At 40.1% G+C, this 17,758-nt stretch overlaps 1 protein-coding gene across 1 annotated transcript in view; it reads right to left on the reverse strand.

Moving 5' to 3' along the window:
- LOC128640376 (rap1 GTPase-GDP dissociation stimulator 1-like) overlaps positions 1-17,758 on the reverse strand; it is a 148,498-nt gene that overhangs the window by 41,930 nt on the left and 88,810 nt on the right. Inside the window, exon 9 of the mRNA XM_053692871.1 lies at positions 3,517-3,651. Within this exon, the coding sequence (XP_053548846.1) occupies positions 3,517-3,651 (135 nt within the window). The remainder of the gene's footprint in view (positions 1-3,516; positions 3,652-17,758) is intronic.

Consider the following 17,758-nt stretch of genomic DNA (forward strand, 5'->3'; position numbering starts at 1 on the left):
AATCCCAAACCTTGACTGGACCTTGATAAATCTCATGGTATGAAATAAAGTGCTGTGGTTTGTGTTGATTACCTGGTATTGCAACATTGTGTAGCGTGATGGCGTTGTGCTTTGTTTGTTACCTGGTATTGCAAGGTTGTGTAGAGGGCTGAGTGAGGGCTGTGTGCTGTGTTGGTTACCTGGTATTGCAAGGTTCTGTAGAGGTCTGATGGCTGCATGTTGTGTTGGTTACCTGGTATTGCAAGGTTCCGCAGAGTGCTGAGGGCTGCATGTTGTGTTGGTTACCTGGTATTGCAATGTTGTGTAGATCGCTGAGGGCTGCATGTTGTGTTGGTTACCTGGTATTGCAAGGTTCCATAGAGTGCTGAGGGCTGCATGTTGTGTTGGTTACCTGGTATTGCAAGGTTGTGTAGAGCGCTGAGGGCTGCATGTTGTGTAGGTTACCTTGTATTGCAAGGTTGTGTAGAGCGCTGAGGGCTGCATGTTGTGTAGGTTACCTGGTATTGCAACATTGTGTAGCGTGATTGCTTTGTGCTTTGTTTGTTACCTGGTATTGCAAGGTTGTGTAGAGGGCTAAGTGAGGGCTGTATGCTGTGTTGGTTACCTGGTATTGCAAGGTTCTGTAGAGTGCTGAGGGCTGCATGTTGTGTTGGTTACCTGGTATTGCAAGGTTCCGTAGAGTGCTGAGGGCTGCATGTTGTGTTGGTTACCTGGTATTGCAATGTTGTGTAGATCGCTGAGGGCTGCATGTTGTGTTGGTTACCTGGTATTGCAAGGTTCTGTAGAGGGCTGAGTGCTGCATGTTGTGTTGGTTACCTGGTATTGCAAGGTTGTGTAGATCTCTTAGGGCTGTGTGTTTTGTTGGTTACCTGGTATTACAAGGTTGTGTAGAGCACTGAGCACTGAATGCTGTGTTGGTTACCTGGTATTTTAAGGTTGAGTAGAGCACTGAAGACTGTATGTTATGTTGGGTACCAGGAACTGCAATGTAGTGTACAGCACTAAGGGCTGCGTGTTGTGTTGGTTACCTGGTATTGCAAGGTTATGTAGAGCACTGAGGACTGTATGTTGTGTTGTTTACCTGGTATTGCAAGATTGTGTAGAGCACTGGGGACTGTATGTTGTGTTGGTTACCTGGTATTGGTGTTGGTTACCTGGAATTGCAAGGTTGTGTAGAGCACTGAGGACTGTATGTTGTGTTGTTTACCTGGTATTGCAAGATTGTGTAGAGCACTGGGGACTGTATGTTGTGTTTTTTACCTGGTATTGCAAGGTTGTGTAGAGCACTGAGGACTGTATGTTGTGTTGGTTACTTGGTATTGCAAGATTGTGTAGAGCACTGGGGGGGACTGTATGTTCTGTTGGTTACCTGGTATTGGTGTTGGTTACCTGGTATTGGTGTTGGTTACCTGGTATTGGTGTTGGTTACCTGGTATTGCAAGGTTGTATAGACCAATGAGGACTGCATGTTGTGTTGGTTACCTGGTATTGTGAGGTTCCGTAGAACACTGAGGGCTACATGTTGTGTAGGTTACCTGGTATTGTGAGGTTCTATAGAACTCTGAGGGCTGCATGTTGTTTTGGTTACCTGGTAATGTGAGGATCCGTAGAATGCTGAGGGCTGCATGTTGTGTTGGTTACCTGGTATTGTGAGGTTGTGTAAAGAGCTGAGGACTGCGTGTTGCTTTGGTTCCCTGGTATTGCAAGGTTGTGTAAAATCGCTAAAGGATGCGTGTTGTGTTGGTTACCTGGTATTGCAAGGTTGTGTAGAGCGCTGAGGGCTGCATGTTGTGTAGGTTACCTGGTATTGCAAGGTTGTGTAGAGGGCTGAGGGCTGCATGTTGTGTTGGTTACCTGGTATTGCAAGGTTGTGTAGATCTCTTAGGGCTGTGTGTTTTGTTGGTTACCTGGTATTACAAGGTTGTGTAGAGCACTGAGCACTGAATGCTGTGTTGGTTACCTGGTATTTTAAGGTTGAGTAGAGCACTGAAGACTGTATGTTATGTTGGGTACCAGGAACTGAAATGTAGTGTACAGCACTAAGGGCTGCGTGTTGTGTTGGTTACCTGGTATTGCAAGGTTATGTAGAGCACTGAGGACTGTATGTTGTGTTGTTTACCTGGTATTGCAAGATTGTGTAGAGCACTGGGGACTGTATGTTGTGTTGGTTACCTGGTATTGGTGTTGGTTACCTGGAATTGTGAGGTTGTGTAAAGAGCTGAGGACTGCGTGTTGCTTTGGTTCCCTGGTATTGCAAGGTTGTGTAAAATCGCTAAAGGATGCGTGTTGTGTTGGTTACCTGGTATTGCAAGGTTGTGTAGAGCGCTGAGGGCTGCATGTTGTGTAGGTTACCTGGTATTGCAAGGTTGTGTAGAGGGCTGAGGGCTGCATGTTGTGTTGGTTACCTGGTATTGCAAGGTTGTGTAGATCTCTTAGGGCTGTGTGTTTTGTTGGTTACCTGGTATTACAAGGTTGTGTAGAGCACTGAGCACTGAATGCTGTGTTGGTTACCTGGTATTTTAAGGTTGAGTAGAGCACTGAAGACTGTATGTTATGTTGGGTACCAGGAACTGCAATGTAGTGTACAGCACTAAGGGCTGCGTGTTGTGTTGGTTACCTGGTATTGCAAGGTTATGTAGAGCACTGAGGACTGTATGTTGTGTTGTTTACCTGGTATTGCAAGATTGTGTAGAGCACTGGGGACTGTATGTTGTGTTGGTTACCTGGTATTGGTGTTGGTTACCTGGAATTGCAAGGTTGTGTAGAGCACTGAGGACTGTATGTTGTGTTGTTTACCTGGTATTGCAAGATTGTGTAGAGCACTGGGGACTGTATGTTGTGTTTTTTACCTGGTATTGCAAGGTTGTGTAGAGCACTGAGGACTGTATGTTGTGTTGGTTACTTGGTATTGCAAGATTGTGTAGAGCACTGGGGGGGACTGTATGTTCTGTTGGTTACCTGGTATTGGTGTTGGTTACCTGGTATTGGTGTTGGTTACCTGGTATTGGTGTTGGCTACCTGGTATTTGTGTTGGTTACCTGGTATTGCAAGGTTGTATAGACCAATGAGGACTGCATGTTGTGTTGGTTACCTGGTATTGTGAGGTTCCGTAGAACACTGAGGGCTACATGTTGTGTAGGTTACCTGGTATTGTGAGGTTCTATAGAACTCTGAGGGCTGCATGTTGTTTTGGTTACCTGGTAATGTGAGGATCCGTAGAATGCTGAGGGCTGCATGTTGTGTTGGTTACCTGGTATTGTGAGGTTGTGTAAAGAGCTGAGGACTGCGTGTTGCTTTGGTTCCCTGGTATTGCAAGGTTGTGTAAAATCGCTAAAGGATGCGTGTTGTGTTGGTTACCTGGTATTGCAAGGTTGTGTAGAGCGCTGAGGGCTGCATGTTGTGTAGGTTACCTGGTATTGCAAGGTTGTGTAAAGCCCTGAGGGCTGCTTGTTGTGGTGGTTACCTGGTATTGCAAGGTTGTGTAAAGCCCTGAGGGCTGCTTGTTGTGGTGGTTACCTGGTATTGCAAGGTTCCGTAGAGCGCTGAGGGCTGCATGCTGCACAGCGACATCCCCTTCTTCCACATGCAGTTCCAGAAGGTCTAAGAGTTGGTGCACTACCCCGAGCTGTACCATACGCACACAGTTACTGTCTGAGAAAAGATTGCAGAGGACAGAACTTATCTGGCAAGAGTTTGGACATTTCTGTGCAGTATCATTGTCATAAACACAAAAGTTATGGTAAAGGATGGGTGAATGATGGTATTTTGAGATTCAAATGTTAGAACAAATGTTCCCCTTGATATCAAAGGGACATTAATGAGCAATAATAAAATGCTCTAATGTGGTATAGCAATTTGTTATCTGACTATTGTATGAAAATAAATAAATGTGTTTAACCTCTTTGCAGTGGTGAAATACTAGATAAAGTCAACGCACTATTGGTTTGGAGCTGGACACAGATGCTCAACCAATTTAGGAGAGGCATATGCACATAGTCAGACATCACTAGTCCTGCATGTAGCCAATCATCACCAGCCATGTTCAGCTCCAGAGATGAAGTGTATTGCTGATCTAAACCTGTCTGTCGTGTTTAACCTGCAAAGGTGTTTAATTGCATAAACGCATATCTCTCTTCTAGCGATAGTGTAATGTTCCACCCCATTAGAGCATTTTATTTGTGCTCATTAATATTCCTTTAAAGGGACAAGATTTGCATTCTAGTAACTTACTTAAAGGGTTTTGAAACCTAAAATAGTTCTTGTGTGATTCAGACAAAGCAACTTAAAAAGTTTAGATTTTTTTTCTTCTATTATCAAATAGCCCCATATGGCAGGAAATAATGCTGCATCTAGTGATCTTGCATATGGATTACATTTTTGCAAAACTGCTGCCGTATACTGCTCCAGACACAAGCTTATGTCCCTGCTTTTCAATAAAAGAAATCAAGAGAATGAAGAAAATGTGATACTCAAATTGAATTAGAAAGCTCTATCTGAATCATGAAATAAAAATGTTTACTTTCATGTGTCTTTAAAACTATCCCTAACTGTCCTCAGCAGGAAGGACAACAAGCTTTTAAACAACATTACTTTGGACTAAACATTAAATTTTGGATTAAATATTTGACTTGCCTAATATAATTTTTAAAAGATACATCTACATATTATTCTCAGGGTAATTTTTGCATTGCGTACAGCATCATGTCTCACATTATTGTTTAATAGGGATGTGCAGGGGGAAAAAAAAAATTGTAAGAAATTTTCGGAGCGAATATTCGAGGAAATTCATTTCCCTAAATATTCGTTCCCGGCACTATTCAGCTTTCGTTTAGTTTAAAAATAAAATGAATTTTTGTTAAATGTTTACATTTATTTTCGTTAAAGCTACAGGTGAATAGTTCAATTGTAGCTACAATACTTACTTTAACGCTCTATGTAGAGCACGCTAACCTGATCCTCTTCTTAGTTAACAGGACCTGCACTAAACTTAGGACATAGCAAGAAGAGGATCGGGTTAGCAGTTCTCTCCAGAGCGCGTTAATGTAAGTATTAAGGGGCCGATTTATCAAGCTCCATATGACCATAAAGATCGCTGCTCCATAATTTGTCCGCCTGATCGATCGGGTTGATTGACACCCCCTGCTAGCGGGGATTGGCCGTGAATCTGCAAGGGGCGGCATTGCATCAGCAGTTCACAAGAACTGCTTGTGCAATTATAAATGCTGACTGCGTATTCTGTCTGCATTTATCGATGTGCGGCGGACATGATACGCTACATAAACAATCAACATTCAAATGTTAATTTATCGTATGAGTGTCTAAGTGTTACATTCAGTTGTTGTTAGATTTAGTAACCAGCAACTGTCATTTTGTTAGAAAAATATTCATTGTTTTGCATTCCCCCGACTCTCTCTTTGAAGTGTCTTGTTTATCTTATCTTGTGTGCTGTGGCCAATCAGGTATGGATATAAAAATTCCCCTGCACATAAAACCAATAGCTATTAGCGTTGCAGAATTTGTTGGCGCTCTACAAATAACTGATAATAATAATAATATGCAGCTATGCGCTATGTAGTGTTCCACATTTTTATTTTTATTTTTTTAAATTTGGAGAATTTAACAGAGAATCTTATGGAGAATTACATTTTCAAGTTAAAGGGACATGAAACCCAATATTTTTCTTTCATGATTCAGATAGATTTTACCATTTTAATCAACTTTCTAATTTATTTCTAATATCTAATTTGCTTCATTGTTTTGCTATCCTTTGTTAAAGAAACAGCAATGCACATGAGTGCGCCAATAACATGAGGTATATATGTGCAGCCACCAATCAGCTGCTCCTGAGCTAACCTATGTCTTATTTTCAACAATGGATACCAAATGAACAACAATGAGATAAAAACAAAATTTATGCTTACCTGATAAATTCCTTTCTCCTGTAGTGTGGTCAGTCCACGGGTCATCATTACTTCTGGGATATTAACTCCTCCCCAACAGGAAGTGCAAGAGGATTCACCCAGCAGAGCTGCTATATAGCTCCTCCCCTCTACGTCACCTCCAGTCATTCGACCAAGGACCAACGAGAAAGGAGAAGCCAAAGGGTGTAGTGGTGACTGGAGTATAATTCAAAAAAAATTTTTTAACCTGCCATAAAAAACAGGGCGGGCCGTGGACTGACCACACTACAGGAGAAAGGAATTTATCAGGTAAGCATAAATTTTGTTTTCTCCTGTTAAGTGTGGTCAGTCCACGGGTCATCATTACTTCTGGGATACCAATACCAAAGCTAAAGTACACGGATGACGGGAGGGACAGGCAGGCTCTTTAAACGGAAGGAACCACTGCCTGAAGAACCTTTCTCCCAAAAACAGCCTCCGAAGAAGCAAAAGTGTCAAATTTGTAAAATTTGGAAAAAGTATGAAGAGAAGACCAAGTTGCAGCCTTGCAAAACTGTTCAACAGAAGCCTCATTCTTAAAGGCCCAAGTGGAAGCCACAGCTCTAGTAGAATGTGCTGTAATTCTTTCAGGAGGCTGCTGTCCAGCAGTCTCATAGGCTAACCGTATTATGCTACGAAGCCAAAAAGAGAGAGAGGTAGCCGAAGCTTTTTGACCTCTCCTCTGACCAGAATAAACGACAAACAGGGAAGACGTTTGTCGAAAATCCTTAGTTGCCTGTAGATAAAATTTCAGGGCACGGACTACATCTAGATTGTGTAGCAGACGTTCCTTCTTCGAAGAAGGATTAGGACACAAAGATGGAACCACAATCTCTTGATTGATATTCCTGTTAGTGACCACCTTAGGAAGGAACCCAGGTTTAGTACGCAGAACTACCTTGTCTGAATGAAAAATCAGATAAGGAGAATCACAATGTAAGGCAGATAACTCAGAGACTCTTCGAGCCGAGGAAATCGCCATTAAAAACAGAACTTTCCAAGATAACAGCTTGATATCAATGGAATGAAGGGGTTCAAACGGAACACCCTGTAAAACATTAAGAACTAAGTTCAAACTCCATGGTGGAGCAACAGTTTTAAACACAGGCTTGATCCTAGCTAAAGCCTGACAAAAAGCTTGAACGTCCGGAACTTCTGACAGACGTTTGTGTAAAAGAATGGACAGAGCTGAAATCTGTCCCTTTAAGGAACTAGCGGATAAACCCTTTTCTAAACCTTCTTGTAGAAAAGACAATATCCTCGGAATCCTAACCTTACTCCATGAGTAACTCTTGGATTCGCACCAATATAAGTATTTGCGCCATATCTTATGGTAAATCTTTCTGGTAACAGGCTTCCTAGCCTGTATTAAGGTATCAATAACTGACTCAGAAAAACCACGTTTTGATAAAATCAAGCGTTCAATTTCCAAGCAGTCAGCTTCAGAGAAATTAGATTTTGATGTTTGAAGGGACCCTGGATCAGAAGGTCCTGTTTCAGAGGTAGAGACCAAGGTGGACAGGATGACATGTCCACTAGATCTGCATACCAAGTCCTGCGTGGCCATGCAGGCGCTATTAGAATCACTGATGCTCTCTCCTGTTTGATTCTGGCAATCAATCGAGGAAGCATCGGGAAGGGTGGAAACACATAAGCCATCCCGAAGGTCCAAGGTGCTGTCAAAGCATCTATCAGAACCGCTCCCGGATCCCTGGATCTGGACCCGTAACGAGGAAGCTTGGTGTTCTGTCGAGACGCCATGAGATCTATCTCTGGTTTGCCCCAACATCGAAGTATGTGGGCAAAGACCTCCGGATGAAGTTCCCACTCCCCCGGATGAAAAGTCTGACGACTTAAGAAATCCGCCTCCCAGTTCTCCACTCCCGGGATGTGGATTGCTGACAGGTGGCAAGAGTGAGACTCTGCCCAGCGAATTATCTTTGATACTTCCATCATCGCTAGGGAGCTTCTTGTCCCTCCCTGATGGTTGATGTAAGCTACAGTCGTGATGTTGTCCGACTGAAACCTGATGAACCCCCGAGTTGTTAACTGGGGCCAAGCCAGAAGGGCATTGAGAACTGCTCTCAATTCCAGAATGTTTATTGGTAGGAGACTCTCCTCCTGATTCCATTGTCCCTGAGCCTTCAGAGAATTCCAGACAGCGCCCCAACCTAGTAGGCTGGCGTCTGTTGTTACAATTGTCCAGTCCGGCCTGCTGAATGTCATCCCCCTGGACAGATGTGGCCGAGAAAGCCACCATAGAAGAGAATTTCTGGTCTCTTGATCCAGATTCAGAGTAGGGGACAAGTCTGAGTAATCCCCATTCCACTGACTTAGCATGCACAATTGCAGCGGTCTGAGATGTAGGCGTGCAAAGGGTACTATGTCCATTGCCGCTACCATTAAGCCGATCACCTACATGCATTGAGCTACTGACGGGTGTTGAATGGAATGAAGGACACGGCATGCATTTTGAAGCTTTGTTAACCTGTCTTCTGTCAGGTAAATCTTCATTTCTACAGAATCTATGAGTCCCCAAGAAGGGAACTCTTGTGAGTGGAAAGAGAGAACTTTTCTTTTCGTTCACCTTCCATCCATGCGACCTTAGAAATGCCAGTACTAACTCTGTATGAGACTTGGCAGTTTGAAAGCTTGAAGCTTGTATCAGAATGTCGTCTAGGTACGGAGCTACCGAAATTCCTCGCGGTCTTAGTACCGCCAGAAGAGCACCCAGAACCTTTGTGAAGATTCTTGGAGCCGTAGCCAATCCGAATGGAAGAGCTACAAACTGGTAATGCCTGTCTAGAAAGGCAAACCTTAGATACCGGTAATGATCTTTGTGAATCGGTATGTGAAGGTAAGCATCCTTTAAATCCACTGTGGTCATGTACTGACCCTTTTGGATCATGGGTAAAATTGTCCGAATAGTTTCCATTTTGAACGATGGAACTCTTAGGAATTTGTTTAGGATCTTTAAATCCAAGATTGGCCTGAAAGTTCCCTCTTTTTTGGGAACCACAAACAGATTTGAGTAAAACCCTTGTCCTTGTTCCGACCGCGGAACCGGATGGATCACTCCCATTAATAAAAGATCTTGAACGCAGCGTAGAAACGCCTCTTTCTTTATTTGGTTTGTTGACAACCTTGACAGATGAAATCTCCCTCTTGGGGGAGAGGATTTGAAGTCCAGAAGGTATCCCTGAGATATGATCTCTAACGCCCAGGGATCCTGGACATCTCTTGCCCAAGCCTGGGCGAAGAGAGAAAGTCTGCCCCCCACTAGATCCGTTCCCGGATCGGGGGCCCTCAATTCATGCTGTCTTAGGGGCAGCAGCAGGTTTCCTGGCCTGCTTGCCCTTGTTCCAGGACTGGTTAGGTCTCCAGCCTTGTCTGTAGCGAGCAACAGCTCCTTCCTGTTTTGGTGCAGAGGAAGTTGATGCTGCTCCTGCTTTGAAATTACGAAAGGAATGAAAATTAGACTGTCTAGCCTTAGGTTTGGCTCTGTCTTGAGGCAGGGCATGGCCTTTACCTCCTGTAATGTCAGCGATAATTTATTTCAACCCGGGCCCGAATAAGGTCTGCCCTTTGAAAGGTATATTAAGCAATTTAGATTTAGAAGTAACGTCAGCTGACCAGGATTTTAGCCACAGTGCTCTGCGCGCCTGAATGGCGAATCCGGAATTCTTAGCCGTAAGTTTAGTTAAATGTACTACGGCATCCGAAATAAATGAGTTAGCTAACTTAAGGGCTTTAAGCTTGTGTGTAATCTCATCTAATGGAGCTGATTCAAGTGTCTCTTCCAGAGACTCAAACCAAAATGCTGCTGCAGCCGTGACAGGCGCAATGCATGCAAGAGGTTGCAATATAAAACCTTGTTGAACAAACATTTTCTTAAGGTAACCCTCTAACTTTTTATCCATTGGATCTGAAAAGGCACAGCTATCCTCCACCGGGATAGTGGTACGCTTAGCTAAAGTAGAAACTGCTCCCTCCACCTTAGGGACCGTTTGCCATAAGTCCCGTGTGGTGGCGTCTATTGGAAACATCTTTCTAAATATCGGAGGGGGTGAGAACGGCACACCGGGTCTATCCCACTCCTTAGTAACAATTTCAGTAAGTCTCTTAGGTATAGGAAAAACGTCAGTACTCGCCGGTACCGCAAAATATTTATCCAACCTACACATTTTCTCTGGTATTGCAACTGTGTTACAATCATTCAGAGCCGCTAACACCTCCCCTAGTAATACACGGAGGTTTTCCAGCTTAAATTTAAAATTTGAAATATCTGAATCCAGTTTGTTTGGATCAGAACCGTCACCCGCAGAATGAAGCTCTCCGTCCTCATGTTCTGCAAATTGTGACGCAGTGTCTGACATGGCCCTAATATTATCAGCGCACTCTGTTCTCACCCCAGAGTGATCACGCTTACCTCTTAGTTCTGGTAATTTAGCCAAAACTTCAGTCATAACAGTAGCCATATCCTGTAATGTGATTTGTAATGGCCACCCAGATGTACTCGGCGCTACAATATCACGCACCTCCCGAGCGGGAGATGCAGGTACTGACACGTGAGGCGAGTTAGTCGGCATAACTCTCCCCTCGTTGTTTGGTGAAATATGTTCAATTTGTACAGATTGACTTTTATTTAAAGTAGCATCAATGCAGTTAGTACATAAATTTCTATTGGGCTCCACTTTGGCTTTAGCACATATAGCACAGATATCTTCCTCTGAATCAGACATGTTTAACACACTAGCAAATAAACTAGCAACTTGGAAATACTTTTCAAGTAATTTACTATAATATGAAAATGTACTGTGCCTATAAGAAGCACAGAAAAAGTTATGACAGTTGAAAATTGATAAACTGAAAAGTTATAGCATCAAATCTTTGTAAAAAACACACTTTTAGCAAAGGATTGCTCCCAGTAGCAAAGGATAACTAACCCTGATAGCAGAAAAAAAATACAGAAATAAACGTTTTTTATCACAGTCAACTACAATCTCACAGCTCTGCTGTGAGTGATTACCTCCCTCAAAACAAGTTTTGAAGACCCCTGAGTTCTGTAGAGATGAACCGGATCATGCAGGGAAGAAAATAAACTTCTGACTGAATTTTTTGATGCGTAGCAAAAGCACCAAAAAAGGCCCCTCCCCCTCACACACAACAGTGAGAGAGATCAGTAAACTGTCATAAATTAAATAAAACGACTGCCAAGTGGAAAAAAAAAAAAAAACAGTGCCCAAAACATTTTTTCACCCAGTACCTCAGAAAATTAAACGATTTTACATGCCAGCAAAAAACGTTTAACATAAATAAGTTAAGTGTTATTAAAAAGCCTGTTGCTAGTCCCTGCAAATAGGCTAAAGTCTTATGCATACAGTATAATTCCAGTGAAGTGCCATTCCCCAGAATACTGAAGTGTAAAATATACATACATGACAGCCTGATACCAGTTGCTGCTACTGCATTTAAGGCTGAGTTTACATTATATCGGTATGGCAGAATTTTCTCATCAATTCCATTGTCAGAAAATAATAAGCTGCTACATACCTCTTGCAGATTAATCTGCCCGCTGTCCCCTGATCTGAAGTTTACCTCTCCTCAGATGGCCGAGAAACAGCAATATGATCTTAACTACGCCGGCTAAAATCATAGAAAAAACTCAGGTAGATTCTTCTTCAAATTCTACCAGAGAAGGAATAACACACTCCGGTGCTATTATAAAATAACAAACTTTTGATTGAAGGTATGAAACTAAGTATAATCACCACAGTCCTCTCACACATCCTATCTATTCGTTGGGTGCAAGAGAATGACTGGAGGTGACGTAGAGGGGAGGAGCTATATAGCAGCTCTGCTGGGTGAATCCTCTTGCACTTCCTGTTGGGGAGGAGTTAATATCCCAGAAGTAATGATGACCCGTGGACTGACCACACTTAACAGGAGAAAGAAGTAAATTAGAAAGTTGTTTAAAATTGAATGTTCTATCTGAATCATGAAGGAAAATTTTAGGTTTTGTGTCCCTTTAAATTTAAAAAGGAGAAAAATAAACATTTGTTAAACTATCAATGTTTATTTAGATCAATCAAATGTGGTCAAGATTTGTTATTTTTTTAATAATGAATCATTCTCCAACAAAGAATAGATGCTAAACAAGAATAGATGCTAAATACCACACTCGAGTCCAGAAAATGAAAAGCAATAATCTTTATTGAAAATGTATTAAAAAAAACATTCAATTATATACCAAAAGGGCATTCACCCATTAATAGTGACAGGTGAATGGAAGGTTATTTCAGCACATATAGCATCTACTATTCACAAAACTGTAATATGTATAGAATGTAGTCTAGGAACTGGATGTATAGTTACAGGACACATTTACATCTCTGAGGCTTCAGGTATTTGCACTTTCGCTCTTTACATCCTCAAAATATAAAAGAGGCTGTAAATCTTATTAAATGAACTTTTAAGCAGCAGACGCTGATAAGAATTTTACCATTTACATGGGCACCATCCATGTAATATTTCAGCAGTAATTCCCATGCACTCGAGCATGAATAAAAGGCTTCTATCCAACTCTATGCAGACATTTTCAGACAAAGGTTTTTTTTTGCCTTTATATATATATTTTCTATATTGCCTTAGGGCAGATTATGTGTTTAAGGTTGCAGCGCACAGTCACAATCCAGATTCTTCCAAATTCTAAAAGCGCCAGAAGTCACTATAGTCTAAATAAATGATGAGTTTTATGCTTTATTTGTTGGGGAAATGCTACTGAGTTACTGAATCTTCACTTACGAATATGTGCATTTTTTTTTATCAGACTCTTTTATAAACATCCTTATTGTTCAATCAATTAAAATAACTGGAGGAAATGTATATATCAGTGTTTTATTGCAGCTATGGATTCTGGGTAAGGAAATGCAACTTAGATTATCAACTTTATACATGGATTACCTTGTGCATGGGCTATGCTGTTTAACTCATTATACATGCAATAGTTTTGTCCTTAAAGGGACATGAAACCCAAACATTTTCTGTTATGATTCAGATAGAGAATATAGTTTTAAACAACTTTCCAATTTACTTCTATTATTTAATTTGCTTCCTTCTCGTGTTATCCTTTGCCTAAAGGTTTATCTTGGCAAGCTCGGGAGCAGCATTGGGGGCTGCATATATTTACTGATTCTACAGCACACAATAAAAAAAGGGGTCATGGGATGTGTACCCGGTCCGGTCTGAGAGTGCTGTCCCCTTCTCCTTATATTTACTGATTGCCATTGGCTCCCCCATGTGTTCAGTTAGAAACCAGTAGTGCATCGCTGCTCCTTCAACAAATGATAACAAGAGAATGTAAAAAATTATATAATAGAAGTAAATTAGAAAGTTGTTTAAAATTGTATTCTCTATCTGAATCATTAAGTAATTTTTGGGGGTTTCGTGTCCCTTTAAAGGGATATGAAAGCCACATTTTTTCTATCATGATTCAGATAGAGCCGCAATTTTAAGCAACTTTCTAATTTACTCCTATTATCAAATTTTCTTTGTTCTCTTGGTATCTTTATTTGAAAATCAGGAATGTAAGCTTAGGAGCCTGGGCCATTTTTGGTTCAGCACCTAGTAGTACTTGCTGATTGGTGGCTAAACCAGGATGCACTGGTAGCTGCAAGAGAGCAGGATGTGGAGAGGCTTATTAATCCCCTCGATCTGAGCTCCCTACAAGAGAATCGCCTGCTCCTTCAAATGGTGGTCTTGGAGAACAATAACAAATTCTGGTATGTCTAGAGACTCCTAATATGGTTTATTATCTAGAATGCAACTCTCTCTCTTATATATGACATTTGTTTGTATAGTCAGGTGATCACTGTGGTAACAGCAACAACTTGCAAGAAAAAAAAGTGTTTTTATTTCTGTACTGCACAATGAAGCCTCTCTATTCTATATAATAACCCACAAAAGCCCCTATGGGTCCCTATTTCACATGTGGCTACCCTTGATGACAATTTAGTAAGGTGATCACATGCAAAAATTATACTTTTTTTTTTTTTTACAGTTTTTGCTGCAGCTATCTCACATGCCATGAATTATAAATATAATAATGTTATATTGTGAATCTACTGGGCCTGCTAAAAACAACAACATATCATTTGCGTGGGTCACTGACTGAAACGTGACTTACAGTAGGGTTTAAAATGTTAGCAAAAAAAGCTCAAAATTGTCTCCGCACTGGAGTTAAAAAGGCGTAGCAGCGAAAGGGTTAAATATTATTTGTTACAATGTGTATAATGTGTCTGTGTATCTTCATTTTTACTTGGCTCTTTTTTATTTATGATTTATTGCTGTCTCCTTTGACTGTCACATGACCCCTTTCTTCTGGTCCTATGTAATAAACATTTCAGTACTTGAAAACTGTGCTTTTCAATCCATTTCAACTGCAGATGACAACTACTCAATCTAAGTCCATTTGGGAAGAGCTAATGGAGGTGCCACACGTCCCTGAGTCATACAGGAGACAGTGAAAACTCTTGCAGCTCAGAGACTAAATGCTTAATCATACTTTTAAATACAAAACTAGAAACTAGGACAGTGTTCTATTCTCACGGGGATTAAAAGTCATGTGCAGAGCTGAAGGGCTCCACTTAAAGGGACATGAAACTCAAATTTTTTCTTTCATGATTCAGATAGAGAATACAATTTTAAACAGCATTCTAGTTTACTTCAATAATCTAATTTTCTTCATTCTTTAGGTATCCTTTGTTTAAGAAATATTACTGCACACAGGTGAGCCAATCACACGAGGTATTTATGTGCATCCACTAATCAGCAGCTACTGTGCATATTTAGATATGCTTTTCAACAAAGGATATCAAGAAAATGAAGCAAATTAAATAATCGAAGTAAATTGAAAACTTGTTTAAATTTGCTTTCTCTTTCTTGTTTTATAATTTGATTTTTCCGTTGTAACAGAGGTACATAAATAAATGGCAAGATCTATTTACATTCATAAAAAATACAAAGAAAGAAACATATCACAATACTCATGATATGTGAGTCAGAACAGAGCAAGAGCAATAATTAACAAAATGCAAACAAACATATAGCCATATACTGCATAAGTCTAATCATTTTAAGCATCCTCTGTTACTTTTTCCCCCCATTTCAACTTAAAACCTAACAAAGCAAAGCAAAACAAAGCAAAGCAAAACAAAGCAAAACAAAAAAAAGCAAAGCAAAGCAAAGCAAAATAAAGCAGGGAGGTAAAAAACAAACAAAAAACATGCCTAGATCTCTTTTAAACTAAAGGATTACCTCTCTCCTTGTCTAATCTGCCTATCCTGCATGTGTATAAATTCTTAAAGGCCCTGCGTCTGGTACATAAATTTGTACTGTATATGTTTAACTGTATATATAGATCAAATCTTTCCTTCTTTTCCTTCCTTTTTTTCTTTGGAAAACTGTATATGTTTAACTGTATATATAGATCAAATCTTTCCTTCTTTTCCTTCCTTTTTTTCTTTGGAAAAAACACCCCTCTCTCTCCACCCCTCAGTCTCAGTCTCTCTCCCCCCCACTTCCATTTCTTATACAGGTGGCCCTCGTTTTACAACGGTTCAATTTGCACCGTTTCAGAATAACAACCTTTCTTTCCAGTCATGTGACTGCTATTGAAAAGCATTGAGAAGCAGTGCATTGATTAAAATAGAAAGTAGGTGGAGCCATCCGCTTGTGTTGCAGCAAAGCCAAGCAAGCTGAAATTAATCAGTTTAACCAGACATGAGCTATTGAGCAGATTTCAAAGGAACAAGATCTTCCTGTCTATAAATCAGTCCAGATTGTAATGCATAGAAAGAACTGTTTGCAGAAAAATGCAAGTGAAGTCTGTGTTGTGTGATTATTTTATTACGTTTATAATGCTGTTTAGCAAATGTTTTTGTTCATTTAACTTAGTTTCATTATATATTCTGTGTTGTGCGATTATTTTATTAGGTTTCTAATGCTGTTTAGCATTTAAAGTCTTCATTTCAAAGCTTTAAAAATAATGTATTAGGTGTTACTTCTGACAATTTTGAGAGGGACCTGGAACCTAACTCCCTCACTTCCCATTGACTTACATTATAAACTGGGTTTCAATTTACAACGGTTTCGATTTACAACCATACCTTCTGGAACCTAACCCCGGCGTAAACTGAGGGCTACCTGTATCTGGAGACACTAATACTATTCAATCAGAAAAATATTCCGTAGAATTAATTGTTTAAAACATTCCGTTTTATGATAGTGAGATGTCAATGAAAATTGGATTGGTAAAGGATAATATAAAATAACCCTGAACCATTTTGAAAAAAAGGCCTTAGCTTTTTTATTATGTATAGGTGATATAATAAATTGTTCAAAAAGTATTTGGTGATACATGGGATGTGTGAAACTCACTATTGTTGGGGCTACCTTATTTTTCCAGTTCTTTAGGATCAGACTACGACCAACCATGATTGCAGTATTTATTAAGTTAATATTTCCTCCATTGGGACTTTCTTTTAAAAAAAGAAAATGCATTCTCTTTCTAAATCATGAAAGAAAAAAATTAGGTTTCATTTCTTTTTAATAAGCAGAAAGTTAGTATACAAACAAGTAGCGCCTAATACTGAACACATGAACAGAATAGTTTATAATTGTTGTGGGAGAGGATAAATTGTATTCTTTGGTTGGTTAATTATATTCATCATTATGCAACATCTGCTTGAAAAATTGAAGTTAAAGGAACAGTAAAGTAAAAATGAAACTTTCATGATTCAAATAGAGCATGTAATTTTAAACAACTTTCCAATTGAATTCTGTTATCAAATTTGCTTTGTTCTCTTGGTCTCTTTTATTGAAGAGTAAAACTAGGTAGGCTTATAAGAGCTCAGGAGTGTGCACGTGTCTTTAGTACTCTATGGCAGCAGTGTTCTGCAACATTATTTGTAGCTTTGCTATACAATGTTGCAAAACACTGCTACTATAGAATACTAAAGACACGTGCACACTCCTGAGCTCTTATAAGTCTACCTAGTTTTACTCTTTTGGGTTTATGCATTTCAATTTTGACTGTATAGCGAATCATGTCCGCCCCTCATTGCTAAATGCCGACAGCATATGCTGTTGAACTGCTTGTGCAATGCCACTCCCTGCAGATTTGCGGCTAATTGGCTGCTAGCAGGGGGTGTCAATAAACCCAATCATATAGGATCGGGCGGATCGCTGTCTGCAGCCTCAGAGGCAGCAGACGAGTTAAGGAGCAGCGGTCTTAAGACCGCTGCTTCTTAACTCTTGTTTCAAACAGCTGTATTTAGGGTCATTCGGCCCTTAATACATCGGCCCCAGAGTGTAAAATTGAAAGAAAACTTTCCAATTTATTTAAATGATCAAATGTCCTTCGTTCTCTTGGTATCTTTTGTTGAAAAGCAGGTAGGCAGGTGTAGGAGTGTGAACGTAACTGGAGCACACTACCCATTTAGATATCTCTTCAACAAAGAATACCATGAAAACAAAATAATTTGATTAAAGAAGTAAATTGAAAACGTTTTAAAAATCGTATGCTCTGTCTGTACCAAGAAAGAAAAATGTGGGGTTTCATGTCTTTTTCAGCTCCTTGTATAGGAGATAAAAAAGTCTACAAATCATGATATCTAGTGTCGGTAATATGTTCTTGACATACCCCAAAGCAATCAGTGTAAAGTGTACAACATAGTAAATAACACATTATTCAGATGCAAGGAGGTACCAGTTCACTAAATTAAATATATATATATATAAGTGCAGGAGATTTAGATGAA

This window comes from Bombina bombina, chromosome 9, assembly GCF_027579735.1.
Source record: "Bombina bombina isolate aBomBom1 chromosome 9, aBomBom1.pri, whole genome shotgun sequence".
In the NCBI taxonomy this organism is placed as follows: domain Eukaryota; kingdom Metazoa; phylum Chordata; class Amphibia; order Anura; family Bombinatoridae; genus Bombina; species Bombina bombina.